This window comes from Canis lupus, chromosome 36 (genome assembly GCF_003254725.2).
Source record: "Canis lupus dingo isolate Sandy chromosome 36, ASM325472v2, whole genome shotgun sequence".
NCBI classification, from domain to species: Eukaryota; Metazoa; Chordata; class Mammalia; order Carnivora; family Canidae; genus Canis; species Canis lupus.
This window is the reverse complement of record NC_064278.1, coordinates 13281419-13293755: the sequence shown is the minus strand read 5'-3', so window position 1 is coordinate 13293755 and position 12337 is coordinate 13281419. Positions and strand designations below refer to the sequence as shown.

Genomic DNA, 12337 nt, shown 5'->3' with positions numbered 1-12337 from the left:
TGTTTCTATATTTTTTCTGGTCATGAATCGAGAGTAAGATTAAGGACCAAAGAAAAGTATAAAATAATATGTATTTGTTGAAGAAATATGACCCAGTAAAGAAAATAATCCAAGGAGCATGTATAATTTCTCTCCTAGATAAGTACTACAAGCATTTTGAACATTTTTCAATCTTTTTTATGTATTTTTTTTAATAGGGGAAAAGAAAGCTCTTTAGGAGCAAGAATGATACTGTAAATGAGGTTTTGTCATAGAAAATTTACAATATACTGAGGACATCTTTTTATTTAGTTAATAATAGTGAATTTTTGCAAAGTTCGTAAAATGTGGCAGGGGCTATTTTAAGTGTTTTATTCCACTTCACAGGAATCATGTAAGGTGTGTGGATATTGTAGCAAATGAGGGTATTTATGTCTGTTTTAAACATACATGAGTGGTTTTGTGCTCTAGTTCATACTATTTTTTAAAATTTAGAACTATGTTCTTATGATTAATCTATTTAGCTTGATGTGTTTACCTAGACATATGTTCCCCTATTGGTTTTTAAATTTTTTCCTCCATCTCTGAGTCCCCACCCACAGCAGCGCAGAGAATATCCCTATACATGCTGTCATAGATCTATGAGAGAACTTGCTGGAATATATCCAAGAACAGGATACAAGGAGTATGGAAACCTGTATATACTTAGGACTGAATATTGAATATTCTTTTCCTGAATAGCTATGTTAGAGTCTACACAATTTTGCTATATGTCCTCTGGTTTCAAAAATATGTGCATAAAATGCCTAGAGAAAGGACCAGAAGGATATACACATAAAAACCAGCAATACTAGGAACAAGGGAATTAGGAGGGAGATAAACCTTATCAGTCGTTATTTGATACAGGTTTTTTTTTTTTTTTAAAGATTGATTGATTGATTGATTGATTGATTGATTTTTAGCAATCTCTACAGCCAGTGTGGGGCTTGAACTCACAACCCTGAGATGAAGAGTTGCATGCTCTTCCGACTGAGCCAGCCAGGCGCCCCAGTGATTTGATATAAGGAGAATGTCTTCATGTGTAACTTGTCATTATAATTTACTGTTTAAAAATACGGCCTGAAAACATGACCTTTAGCTAAAATTTACTATTTTATGCTATGAACACTTTTGGAATTGTCAGTGTGGGGTTAAGATTAGTCCTGGCACATCGAATGAGTTCTTTTGCAGCTTGGTGCTTTTAGAAGCATGCTCTAAACAGCTTTCCTAGTGAGAGCTGTACGCCTTCCTCAGACATTTAACCCAGGTCCCCTCCATCTCAGGGTGGCTCAGGGAGGGCACAGGGTCAGGAGAGTTGGGTTGGGCAGGTTCCTTGTGGAGGGGTGGTTCCGGAGTGGTGGGCCAGAGTAGAAGACTTCTTTCTGAAGGGCTTAGTGATTGAAAATCAAGGTTGGGAGGAAGGTGGGTGCTGTTTTCTGGCAGGTGAGGTCGGGAGGAGACATTCTCAGGAAAAGTAAGTTTGAGTAACTACCTTGTATAAACACTTAACTGAATATATGTGTTTGCTGTGTTTACTAGGCACAAGGTATTAAGATAATCTTTGCCTTACAAGCTGCTTCTCTCTGTAAAATGAAGGTGTGTGTGGTCTTTGAGTCAAGCCTCTCAAGCTTCCTTCTTTTCACTTCTTGTGAAGTGAGAGACCACCAAAGGTTCTGGATGACAGAAGAGATACTTTTTTTTTTAAAGGTACCATTTCTGTTCCTCTTGCATGTTAGTTTCAACTGGGTTGCCTCGTCCTTTCAATAAGCCCAAATGAATAATGATCAGCAAGTCACTTTTTTTAAAAAAAGGTTTTGTGTATTTATTAATGAGAGACACACAGAGGCAGAGAAATAGGGAGATGGAGAAGCAGGCTCCCTGTGGGAAGCCTGATGTGGGACTCGATCCCAGGACCCTGGGATCATGACCTGAGCCGAAGGCAGAGGCTCAACCACTGAGCCACCCAGGTGCCCCAGTAAGTCACTTTTTAAGTAACTGTGACAGAGCGGGGCTATTATCTTCAAGGAGCCCTCCCACCTCAGACCCTGTCACCTTGACCCACACCCCGACAACAGGTACAGCTTGTTTTATGAAGGAATCAGCTGGTCTGTGTCTGAATTTTCCTTTCAGGACCAGGGATAAGAGCATTTACATGAATGCCCTGTGCTGAAAGAGGTGTTAGCACACAGCTACGGTGAAGGTTTCCTCCGATGAGCTACTTGGAACCAGAAGACAGGGAGTTGATGATGCTTTATGAAGTAGACCTATGTTTACTACTTACACTTAGGTAAAATTAAAAAAAGAATACGTTGGAAGGCATATGAAGGTATAAGGTTGTAACTTTATGACAGGAATGTTTCCTACCCTCAAATATTACTCAGAAGTCACTGGTTTTGGGGGTGAAAGGCACAAAGCATGGCTGAGAACACAGAACTTCCGGCTTTTCTGGTGTTCTCAAGGTTGGTGAGCTTTGGAAACTCTAGAACAGCAGTGACGCTTATGAGCAGGTGCACATGGGTGGTAAGTCTTTGGTGGATGTGCTAACCAATAAATAATTAATATTACTTCCTCTTGACTCATTTGGTTGAAATGAAGGATAGTCTGTCTCATTGCAGTATATACTTCTGTTGAGCAGGGAAGTTGAGCAATCCTGCCCTGGTCAGTGATACTCTTAAAATGAAACAGGTGGGGTGGGAGAGAAAACAGTCATGCTTTGCCTTTTGGGTGAATTTTTTTTTTTATCGTCTTGGCTGATAGTTACTGGTCCCTTTTGTCCTAGCTTATTGAAGGTACAAGGTTTTTGAGTTGAGTTGAGAGGAACTGAAGTTTCCATTTCTTCAGTGGGATTGCATGGCCCCTGGGAAGATGGGCTGATTAGGTATCTTTCCTTTTTAAACGATACAATGCCCACTTGTGACTGAAATTTTGTTGAGTGTATTTTTGCCTTATTTCAGAGAAAGGCAGATGGAATAATAATCAAATTGCATATCGTTTTGTGTAGATTGTCCTTCAGATAAAAAGAAAACCTTCCCTGCTTTTCTCAGAGAAAGCAAAAAGGAGGCTAAAGATTTTTCTGAGTGTGGATTTTAGATCCATTTTTCAAAGAGTGACAGTTTGCTTAACTAGTAGATAAACCTCCAGGCTTGTGTGTGTGGCTTGCTGTTTCTGTGTAGCTTGTATGCTCTGGGAGCTGGTAATGAAATTTGCAGTACGTCTAAGCTAGACATTGGTGTGGAACCACAACGTGTATTTCCTTTCATAGCAGTTCTCTTGGCCTTCATGTGTGGGCCCTTTTCAAGAAGGGGTGGGAAAAAATGGTGGAAAGTGACCTTTGAAGTGAACTTCTGATATTTGCATTACAATTCTGTGGGTTTAAGCTTTTAATTTTTACAATTGTGGGTGGTATTTGTGAAGAGTATCAGTTTCTAGTATGTTCTGAGTAGTGGTGATCTAATCCTTGCAAAAATATCGGCACATTTATATGCCTCTTTTATCCGCTTTGATGTCTTTAGAATTGTCATGCCCTTGCAGCATCGGTGGGAATTGAGATTTTTTTCAATTATGTTAGTATGTTATAGCAAGTGAAATGGTATGTATCTAAGTAGACACTGAGCTTCACGATTGAGCCTTCTTTCCCCCCAAATAAGCGTGTTTCCTGTGATCTCTCAAGAATTTCCATCATTCTTTTTAAAGTCTAACTTATTAAAATTCATTTGACTTTGCTTAAGATTTTCATCACCGTCAATAAAAATTTATTAAACTGCCTCTGCAATTTCTTCACCCAGGCCTGGGGATGCAAAGGAGAGGAGCAGATTTTTAGAGGTTAACCAAAATAGAAGGTATGTAGGCTGTAGGCTTCTCTGGATTCAGGTGGAAAAAGGTGGAGAATTTGATTTCAGGTGGATTTTTGGTGCCCTTTGATGTCCCGAAGCTTGTTTTCTCAGGCGAGGCTGGGCTATGGTGTAGTAACCTATGGTGCGGTAACAAACAGGCCCCAAATCACAACCGAGGTGCACTTCTGAGAATCTGGGAGATGCCCCATGTCAGCTCTCCTTCCTGCAGCAGCTTAGTGTTCCCTAGGCCGTTGTGGGCCGTGGTCTGATTGCTGACGGAGCGCAGGAGCTGCTGGAGCTTTCCCCCGCCTCTGTGATTGGCAGTCACTCAGCTTTCACGGCCCAGGCCTCCACCGGCCCTGTCTATTGCAAGGCAAAACAGTGCTTTTGTGCAGAGGAAGGAGATAGAGATGGTGGGTCTGTCACACGTGTGTGATTGCACATTGGTACTGTCAGGAAAGGCAGAAAGGTTCTGTTGTTGATTTTCATGCCGTGTTGACATCAGTTTCTGAAAGTGCACTTGGTCGATTGGTCATTTTAGGGTGATGTGATCTTGTAGGTTAGGACATCCTTAAATGTCGATGACAGGTTGTCTTGGCCAGAGCCTAGGTGGTGAGGTGTAAAAAATGCATATTAATACTGTTTTTTAAATCTCAGGATTAGGAGACTGTACTCATGCATATTAGACATGATGAGGACACTGGCTTTCTACGATCTTTTTTCCAAGAGTGTTCATTACTTGACACTGATATTAGAATGTGTGACCCTACTTCTGCTACTATACCCAGGACATCCACAGAGAAGGGACCTACTGGCTCAGACCAGGAGCCAGGTGTGAGTGTTTACTGTTCTGGTTCATCTCTGAGATCTTGCCTATCCCATCCTTATTTTTTCTTCTCAGCCATTCATTCATTCATTCTTTCATTCTTTCTTTTTTCTCTCTTTATCTTTTTAAAGATTTTATTTATTTATTTGAGAGAGAGATAGCAAGAGAGTGGGGGCAGAGAGAAGGAAAAGCAGGCTCTCTGCTGAGCAGGAAGCCCAGCTTGACTCTATCCCAAGACCCCAGAATCATGATCTGAGCCGAAGGTGGATACTTAACAGACTGAGCCACCCACCCAGGGACCCCTCAACAGTTTTTTCTGTTTTCCCTTCATGGTTTTGGGAAGTAGGCAGACCTGGATTTGAAGCCTATACCTGTGACCAGCTGTTTTGGCATTGGACAAGTCACTTTCCAAGTCTCAGTGACCTTATCTGAAACATGTAGCTACATTGCTGCCTCCTGAGATTCTTAGTGTTTAGTCATGTATGCAAAATACTGCAGCACCTGGTGCATTTTAATTGCTCCATAAATGTTCAGTATTATTGACATTTCCCACATTTCAAGGCAATTATTTAAAATAATTCTTTCACAAAGACTTTTTCTTTATTTCACCAAGCAGTGGATACAATTTACAGATCTTTCTCAATTTATGACGGGGTTACATCCCAATAAACCCACCATAAATTGAAAATACTGCAAGCTGAAAATGCACTTAATACACCTAACCTACCAAACACCATAGCTTAGCCTACCCTACCTCAAATGTGTTCAGAATGCACACAATAGCCTATAGTTGGGCAAGATCAAAACAAAGCCTATTTATAACAAAGTGTTAAACATCTCCTGTAATTTACTGAATACTGTACAGTGAAGCACAGAATGGGTGTGAGTGTATTGGTTGTTTCCTCTCATGATGGCTTGGCTGCCAGGAGCTGCAGCTGCCACTGCCCAGCATCATGAGAGAGTATCCTGCTACATAACCCTAGCTCTGGAAAAGATCCAAATTTAGAATTCAAAGTATGGATTCTCCTGAATGCATACTGCTTTTACACCATTGTAATGTTGAAAAATGGTTAAGCAGAACCGTCGTAAGTTGGGGACTGTCTACACTCCCCTGAGCTGCCAAAGCACTTTTGATCTCTGTTGGCATTTGTATTATTTGTGTGTGTGTGTGTGTGTGTGTACATATATGTATGTACTGAGACTCAACATCCCCCAGGACAGTAGGTATTCTTCACTCATTGCTGTGTCTGCTGCCTTGCTTCACTGTGTAATAGGCAAGTAATAGGTGCTTAATTAAGGGTTAAATTGAGTAAAAATGAGATGTAAGAAGAGAGGGCTCTAATGTGTTTATAAAATAGTCCACCTATTTGGGTGAATTCTCCTACATTGGAAACTATAAGTACTCTTGAAATGGTACTCAGTAACTTCCCCAGTTAGGATATATAGATGATTCTCACTGTTTATGTAATTGAGAATTTTTTTTAAAGATTTATTTATTTATTCATGATAGAGAGAGAGGCAGAGACACAGGCAGAAGGAGAAGCAGGCTCCATGTCAGGAGCCTGGCGCAGGACTCGATCCCGGGACCCCAGGATCGCACTCTGGGCCAAAGGCAGGCGCCAAACCACTGAGCCACCCAGGGATCCCCGTAATTGAAATTTTAATGCAATAACAACAAAGAAAATTAAAGAAATAATGAAAGCAATGCAAATGGCATAAAAGATTACCAGTAGCAGTTCGTGAGTACTAAGAGGAATGCTTAATCCAACCTCGGTCATTTATATAGCCGAGCAGGTGGCTTTCACTTCCCGTGCTCAGCTGCTTGCAAGGCTCACAGCTTTCTGACTGGTTTTGCACATAGGAAGTTGTACCGGGTAAGGTAAAAGGGTATTAAATGAGTCTCTCCAGAAGTTGGAATCTGATAAAGTCAGTGGATTTACTTAGGGTTATGCTCATATTGTGGATCCCAATTCATGTTAATGGAGTTGGTGTTTCTATTCCCTTGGAACGGCATCATGAGAAGCTTGGAGATGTGTGTGAATTCTCTCTTCCCTCCATACCCACCTTGGATTGATCACTGTCTTTGAACGTTGGATCCTCAAATATATCCTTGAGAAAACTCTTGTTTTTTTGATTCCTTTATTCTCTTGTAGAACTGAGTGGAATGTGAGGTGTCTGTTCCATAGATCTGTAACACTGTAAATGTTAAAGAATGCAGAGAGACTTCAGTATGTGAGACAAGTACTCTCGTTTTAGAGTTAGGGGTCATGTGGTTTGTTCAGAGTCGGCCCAGCAGCAAGTCTTGATCTCATTTCTGCTACAACACTTAACTCATCAGGAAGTGTGCCCTGGACAAAGAAACATGGGTAGATGTGCCAGCTGTGGACTTTTCTGGAGACTGAAGGAGGCCCTCATGAGAACATTGCTGTCAGGGAGTGCACTTTGCGTTGGTGGTAAACCAGATGGATGTTATAGGGCAGGTAGGATTTATTCGAATTGGGAGCTTTGACTTGAAAATGTGCTTGAAAGGAACTGAGTGCTAAAACCCATTTCCCTGTTGTCTTCATTGTCAAGAGCAGGATTGTCTTCTGCTGAGTTGCTTTTCCAAAATCTGCTACTGTGGGAAGTGAACCTGTATATACAAAAAAAAACCCCACTGTAACAAAACTTACCATCTATATAATTCTCGATAGTAAGTAATTTAAATTTGGCTTTAGAGATGTTGTTTTTTTTAAACTTTAATATTACCAAGTAATTCCTTTAATTGTAACATGATACATGCTCATTGAAGAAAAATTGGAAAATGTAGGAAGAGCACAAGAAGCAAAGAAAAGTCACCCATAATTCCATCTCCAAAAGAGAAAATAGTATTTTGGTGTTTGCTATATATTCACAAAAGTGGTATTATATTGTACATGATGTTTTATAATCTGTTATTTCTATTAAATATATTATTGATTTTCCCCCTGTCATTACATATTCTTCCAAGATAAATCCTGCAGGTTTATGTAAGAATAGCTTTCAAGGGATGCCTGGGTGGTGGTGTCAGCTGGGCATCTGACTCTTGGTGTCAGTTCGGGTTGTGATCTCAGGGTCATGGGACTGAGCCCCAGGTAGGGCTGGCTCCATGCTCAGCGTGGGAGTCTGTTTAAGACCCTCTCTTTCTCTGCCCCTACTCCTGGCACATACATGCATGCTGTCTGTTTCTCTCTCTCTTAGAAATACATATATCTTAAAAATTGCTTTCAGTATTTTCTTATGAAAAATTTTCAAACATGCAGCAAAGTTAGAAAAATTTACAGTGAATACTCACAAATCCATCACCTATAATCCACCATTAATGCTTTACCATACTTGCTTTATCACTCTTCCATCTGTCCACCTCCTCTGTCCACCCATCAATCCATATTAGTGCTTTTTCCATGCATTTCAAAGTAAACTTCCGTGCAGCATATTGCTTAATTATGTTTGGTTTACACCATTATTCAAAGAATTTGTATTTCCTGAGCACACACAAAGGAAAGCCTAGAAAACTTGCCAAAGAAATTTGTTGGATGTAGTGAGAAAGGACATCCAGGGATTTAAATTTTGCCTTGGAGCAAAGCATGTATGCATCATTAGCATCTGAAGTGGCAAATAAAGAACCAGGAAGAATGATCTCCTTCTCTCTCAACTGCTTTTATGTCTAATCAGATTTAAGTATGGGGACTAGCATTTCTCTCTTGTTGACCTGAACGCTCTTGTGCTTGGTGAATAGTGAATGGTGGAGTGACCCTGCTGGTAGGAGAAGCACTGCTGGCCTCCAGGTGGTGGTGGACTCCCAGACGCCCAGCTGCCCTCTAGACCCAGGATCCTGCTTTCCATGCATCTTCCACCTCGGATTCCCTGGGTGGGAGATTGGGTCGCACTCGTTTCTGCTCTGGATAGATTTCCTGTCGGTTTACCTGGCCTTCCTATTTGAGTGACAGATTCTTTCTTTCGTTTTGGTGATGGTGGTGAAATGTTGAGGGGCCAGCATGGGACAACCTTGGCAGGCACAGACCACACCTCTCGTTGGCATGTTTTCAGCGCCCACTTATAAAGTTGCCTTAAGCTGTATGCCCCACGGTGCAAGGCCTGGTGTGGTGACCTTGGCTTTCTGTAGGGTTCTGTTGTAGCACCTTGTGTACTTGCCGATTGACAAGTCGCCTGTCCCTGTTAGACCTCCTGGAATTCCTGTAGTTGTTCGGCTGTGCAAGCACGCGGTGCCTTTCACAAGCATTTCAAGAACACACATTGATTCTCCGAATCTTATAACCTTTTCTTTGGTTTCAAGTGGCTGTGGGCCTCGAAGAGAGAGAAGGCTCTGTGTTCTCCCTTCTTTTTCTCTTCCCATGTTTCACATTCCAGAGTGTTCAGTCTCGGTGTCACGTCAACACCATTTAAAACGATAAGAGGCCTCAGCTCTGACATTGGTGACGGCTGTGACATGTCCTTTCTCGTAAACCCAACCTCGACTAGAAGGCCGTCCTAGGAACTGAGGTCTGTGGAGCCCTGGTTTTACATAACTGGGCCCCGTAAGACAAAGTGATTCCTCTTCCGTTCTTTTATCTCCATTTCTTCCTTTTTGTTGTTTTCCTGAAAGAGGGCAGTGGATCATCCGGTTTCTGGGTAATCTGGGTTCCTCGATTTTTCCCTCAGTTTCACTTGTCAATGACTGGGTTGGCCACGACCTTGATACTTGGAAAGGACATCTGGTTTCTTCCCCACCTCACTTGGCTTTCTTCCCTCTTGTAGGCAGAAACCTTCTGACTCTTTAGAGCTATGGTTGTCAAATGAGGGAGATTTTGGCCTTCTCTTCCTGTATCCTCTGGGATGTTCAATGTCCAAAGTTTGAAAAACCCTGCCCTAGATAGATAGATTCTTTTTTTTTTTTTTTGATAGATTCTTTTTTTAAATCTTCCCATCCATGGCATTATCTGACCTTCATGCCATTATTATAATGTTCTCCATCAGAAAGTTCATTGCTCATCTAACTTGTCCCTTATGCTTCACTTAGTTGCTCTGAAGTGGAGATGAAAGTGTGTACTCACCATCTTCTGCATATGTTCTTATTCTCCCAGCCTAATCTCAGCTGTTAAAATTGTCTTATGGCCTCGTTTCTCTCTTTTTAATCTCTCCAGATGTTTTCTTTTTTAATCTTTTTTTTTTAAATTTTTTTTATTTATTTATGATAGTCACAGAGAGAGAGAGAGAGGGGCAGAGACATAGGCAGAGGGAGAAGCAGGCTCCATGCACCGGGAGCCCGATGTGGGATTCGATCCCGGGTCTCCAGGATCGCGCCCTGGGCCAAAGGCAGGCGCCAAACCGCTGCGCCACCCAGGGATCCCTCTCCAGATGTTTTCCAAAATTTTTTATGAGTCTGTTAAATTGTAGTAACCCGATTCAGAGAGAACGTTCTAGCAGTTTGGAAGCTGCTGCATATGATGGATGTGGTTATCTTTGGAGTGGAATTTGGGGGGGACGCATCGTGACTGACTATGTAAATGACCAGTAGGAGAACAAGAAAATGGTTAGTTACTTCCCCCGCTTATCAGAGAGAGTCACATGGAAGGAAAACATTTCCACTTCAGAAGAGACCTGGATGCAAATCTTTACTCTGCTACTTAGGGAGTTTGACCCAAGTCTTTGTTTCCTCAGGCAGAAAATGGGAGTGAAATACTTCCTAGGGTTATTCAGAGTAAAAGTGAAGGGACTATATATGAATGATCATTAGTGTTTGTGAGTCAGTGGAGGGACGTGGTGATTTAATTTACTCTGCCCATGGTCTGTGTTGGAGAAGAGAGTCAGAACTTTGGGAGATCTGCAGAGGTTAGTTTTGAGTTTGTTGGTGGTTTTCAGACTTGATTTTGCAGAAGAGTTCCCGGGGAGCCTGTTGAAGAATGTGGGTCCTCAGGCTGCACCCCCAGAGATTCCATTTGGGAAGTTTGACCAAATCCCAGCATTTTTCTTATTCACAGTAACTCAGCTGGTTCTGATACAGGGGGTTTGCAGGTGGACAGGGCTGGATCCTGGCTGTGTGCTGCTGGGCGAGCACCGAGGAGGGCCCTCTGTCTTCCCGGGAAGCCCTTCTCAGGCTCTTTTCTGTTCTCTGGGGCCATTGGTAGAGGGTAATCTGTTAGAGCTCTTTGAAGCAGGACAAAACTGTTCTTTGTTCTTGCTTTAATGGCAACTAGAAATATCTTTTTATTGGATGGTCTCCTTGAAGATTGTTTTGATTCAGTCCTAAGTCTTTTGGGAACCAATTCAGGAACCCAGGCTGGGAAAATCTCTTTGTTCATTGGCTGCTAGACTTGTGATCTGGGGGGGTGAGAGGGGCAGGTTGGAGGATAGGTGGTGTATATTCTCAATGAGGGTTTTAGGCAGCTTTGGGGAAAAAGAAGTGTAAGGTGGATGGGTTTTCTCCCACCTTCAAACTGCATTCCTTTAGGAACGAGATAGAATCGACCAGATTCGGTCCACTTGCAAATTATTCTGGTTTCTCTCTTTTTTCACTGAATTGTGCCTGGTAACCTAGAATAGTCCCTGTACTAGTATTTTAAGGAGTCTCTTCCTACAACTCTTTAAAAGGTTGGAGGGGGGGAGGCTGGCTCACTGGTCCCTGAGTGGGCCTGTGGTGACCAGAGCTTGCTAAGTCCTGAAATGAGTGTTTGTAATTTCTTGACAGAAGGACCAAATAAACATCCCTGGTTTGCCCAGGGATACATCTCGGTGCTTCTCCTGGGCTGCGTGTGTCTGCAGAGAAAGCCCTCCGTGCTGGGTGTGCGTCACCCGCGCCTTCCCACTGGGCAGTGTCCTGCTGCCAGCCTGAGGCCTGGCCTCTGCGGGTGGCTGCGAATCCAAAATATTTAAAAAGAAAATCTCGGAAGGAATTTCCGTCATTTACTTAATAAATGAAAGTGTGAGGTAAAAATTAAAACTCGACTGGGGAGTGTCCTTGGAAAATGTAAACCATGTGAGACGCGCCTTTAAAGTTTTAACTCCTTGTTGGCATCTCTCCTTCCCCCTCGCCGCCAAACCAACTCTTTAAAGTCCTGTCACATGAATTTATTGAGTTTGAAACTGAATGTGAATCTTACATCAAAAGTGTGCAGACCAAAGAGTCAGGTTGTCCTGGGCTGATCTCAGTCCCACGGATAAGATGCTAGTTGGTACGTCCTGGTCTCCTGAGCAGCAGGATGTCATTGTTCTGTCCCATAACGTTGGGTCCTCGAGCCCACAGCAGGTAGACGTTTCTGTGGACTTCATCATCATGAAACCAAGTAGGGAAAATATGATTACTTATAAGCTGGTGCAAAAATAAAAGGTGAATGTGTACTGCTTAAATGGTGATAGAAGATGAGAAAGAAAGACTTTTCTTAAGTGAATGGGGTTTCTTTAATTCCAACTTTATTTATTTTTTATTTATTTTATTTACTCATGAGAGACCCAGAGAGAGGCAGAGACACAGGCAGAGGGAGAAGCACGCCCCCTATGGGGAGCCCGATGTGGGACTCGATCCCAGGACCCCGGGATCACAAGCTGAACTGAAGGCAGATGCTCAACCACTGAGCCACCCAGGCGTCCCTTTAATTCCAATTTTAACTCGTGGTATCCTTTAAATACATTTGTTTCAGGGTTG

At 42.3% G+C, this 12337-nt stretch overlaps 1 protein-coding gene across 9 annotated transcripts in view; it reads left to right on the top strand.

Moving 5' to 3' along the window:
• Nucleotides 1-12337, top strand: part of STK39 (serine/threonine kinase 39) — a 323493-nt gene that overhangs the window by 57448 nt on the left and 253708 nt on the right. The window contains exon 1 of one of the 9 annotated variants that reach the window (XM_049106332.1): nt 7025-7157. The exons of the other annotated variants lie outside the window; for them this stretch is intronic. Coding sequence (XP_048962289.1) covers nt 7040-7157 — 118 coding nt within the window. The 5' untranslated portion in view covers nt 7025-7039. Of the gene's footprint in view, nt 1-7024; nt 7158-12337 lie in introns of those variants that run through there. 9 annotated transcript variants of the gene reach the window in all.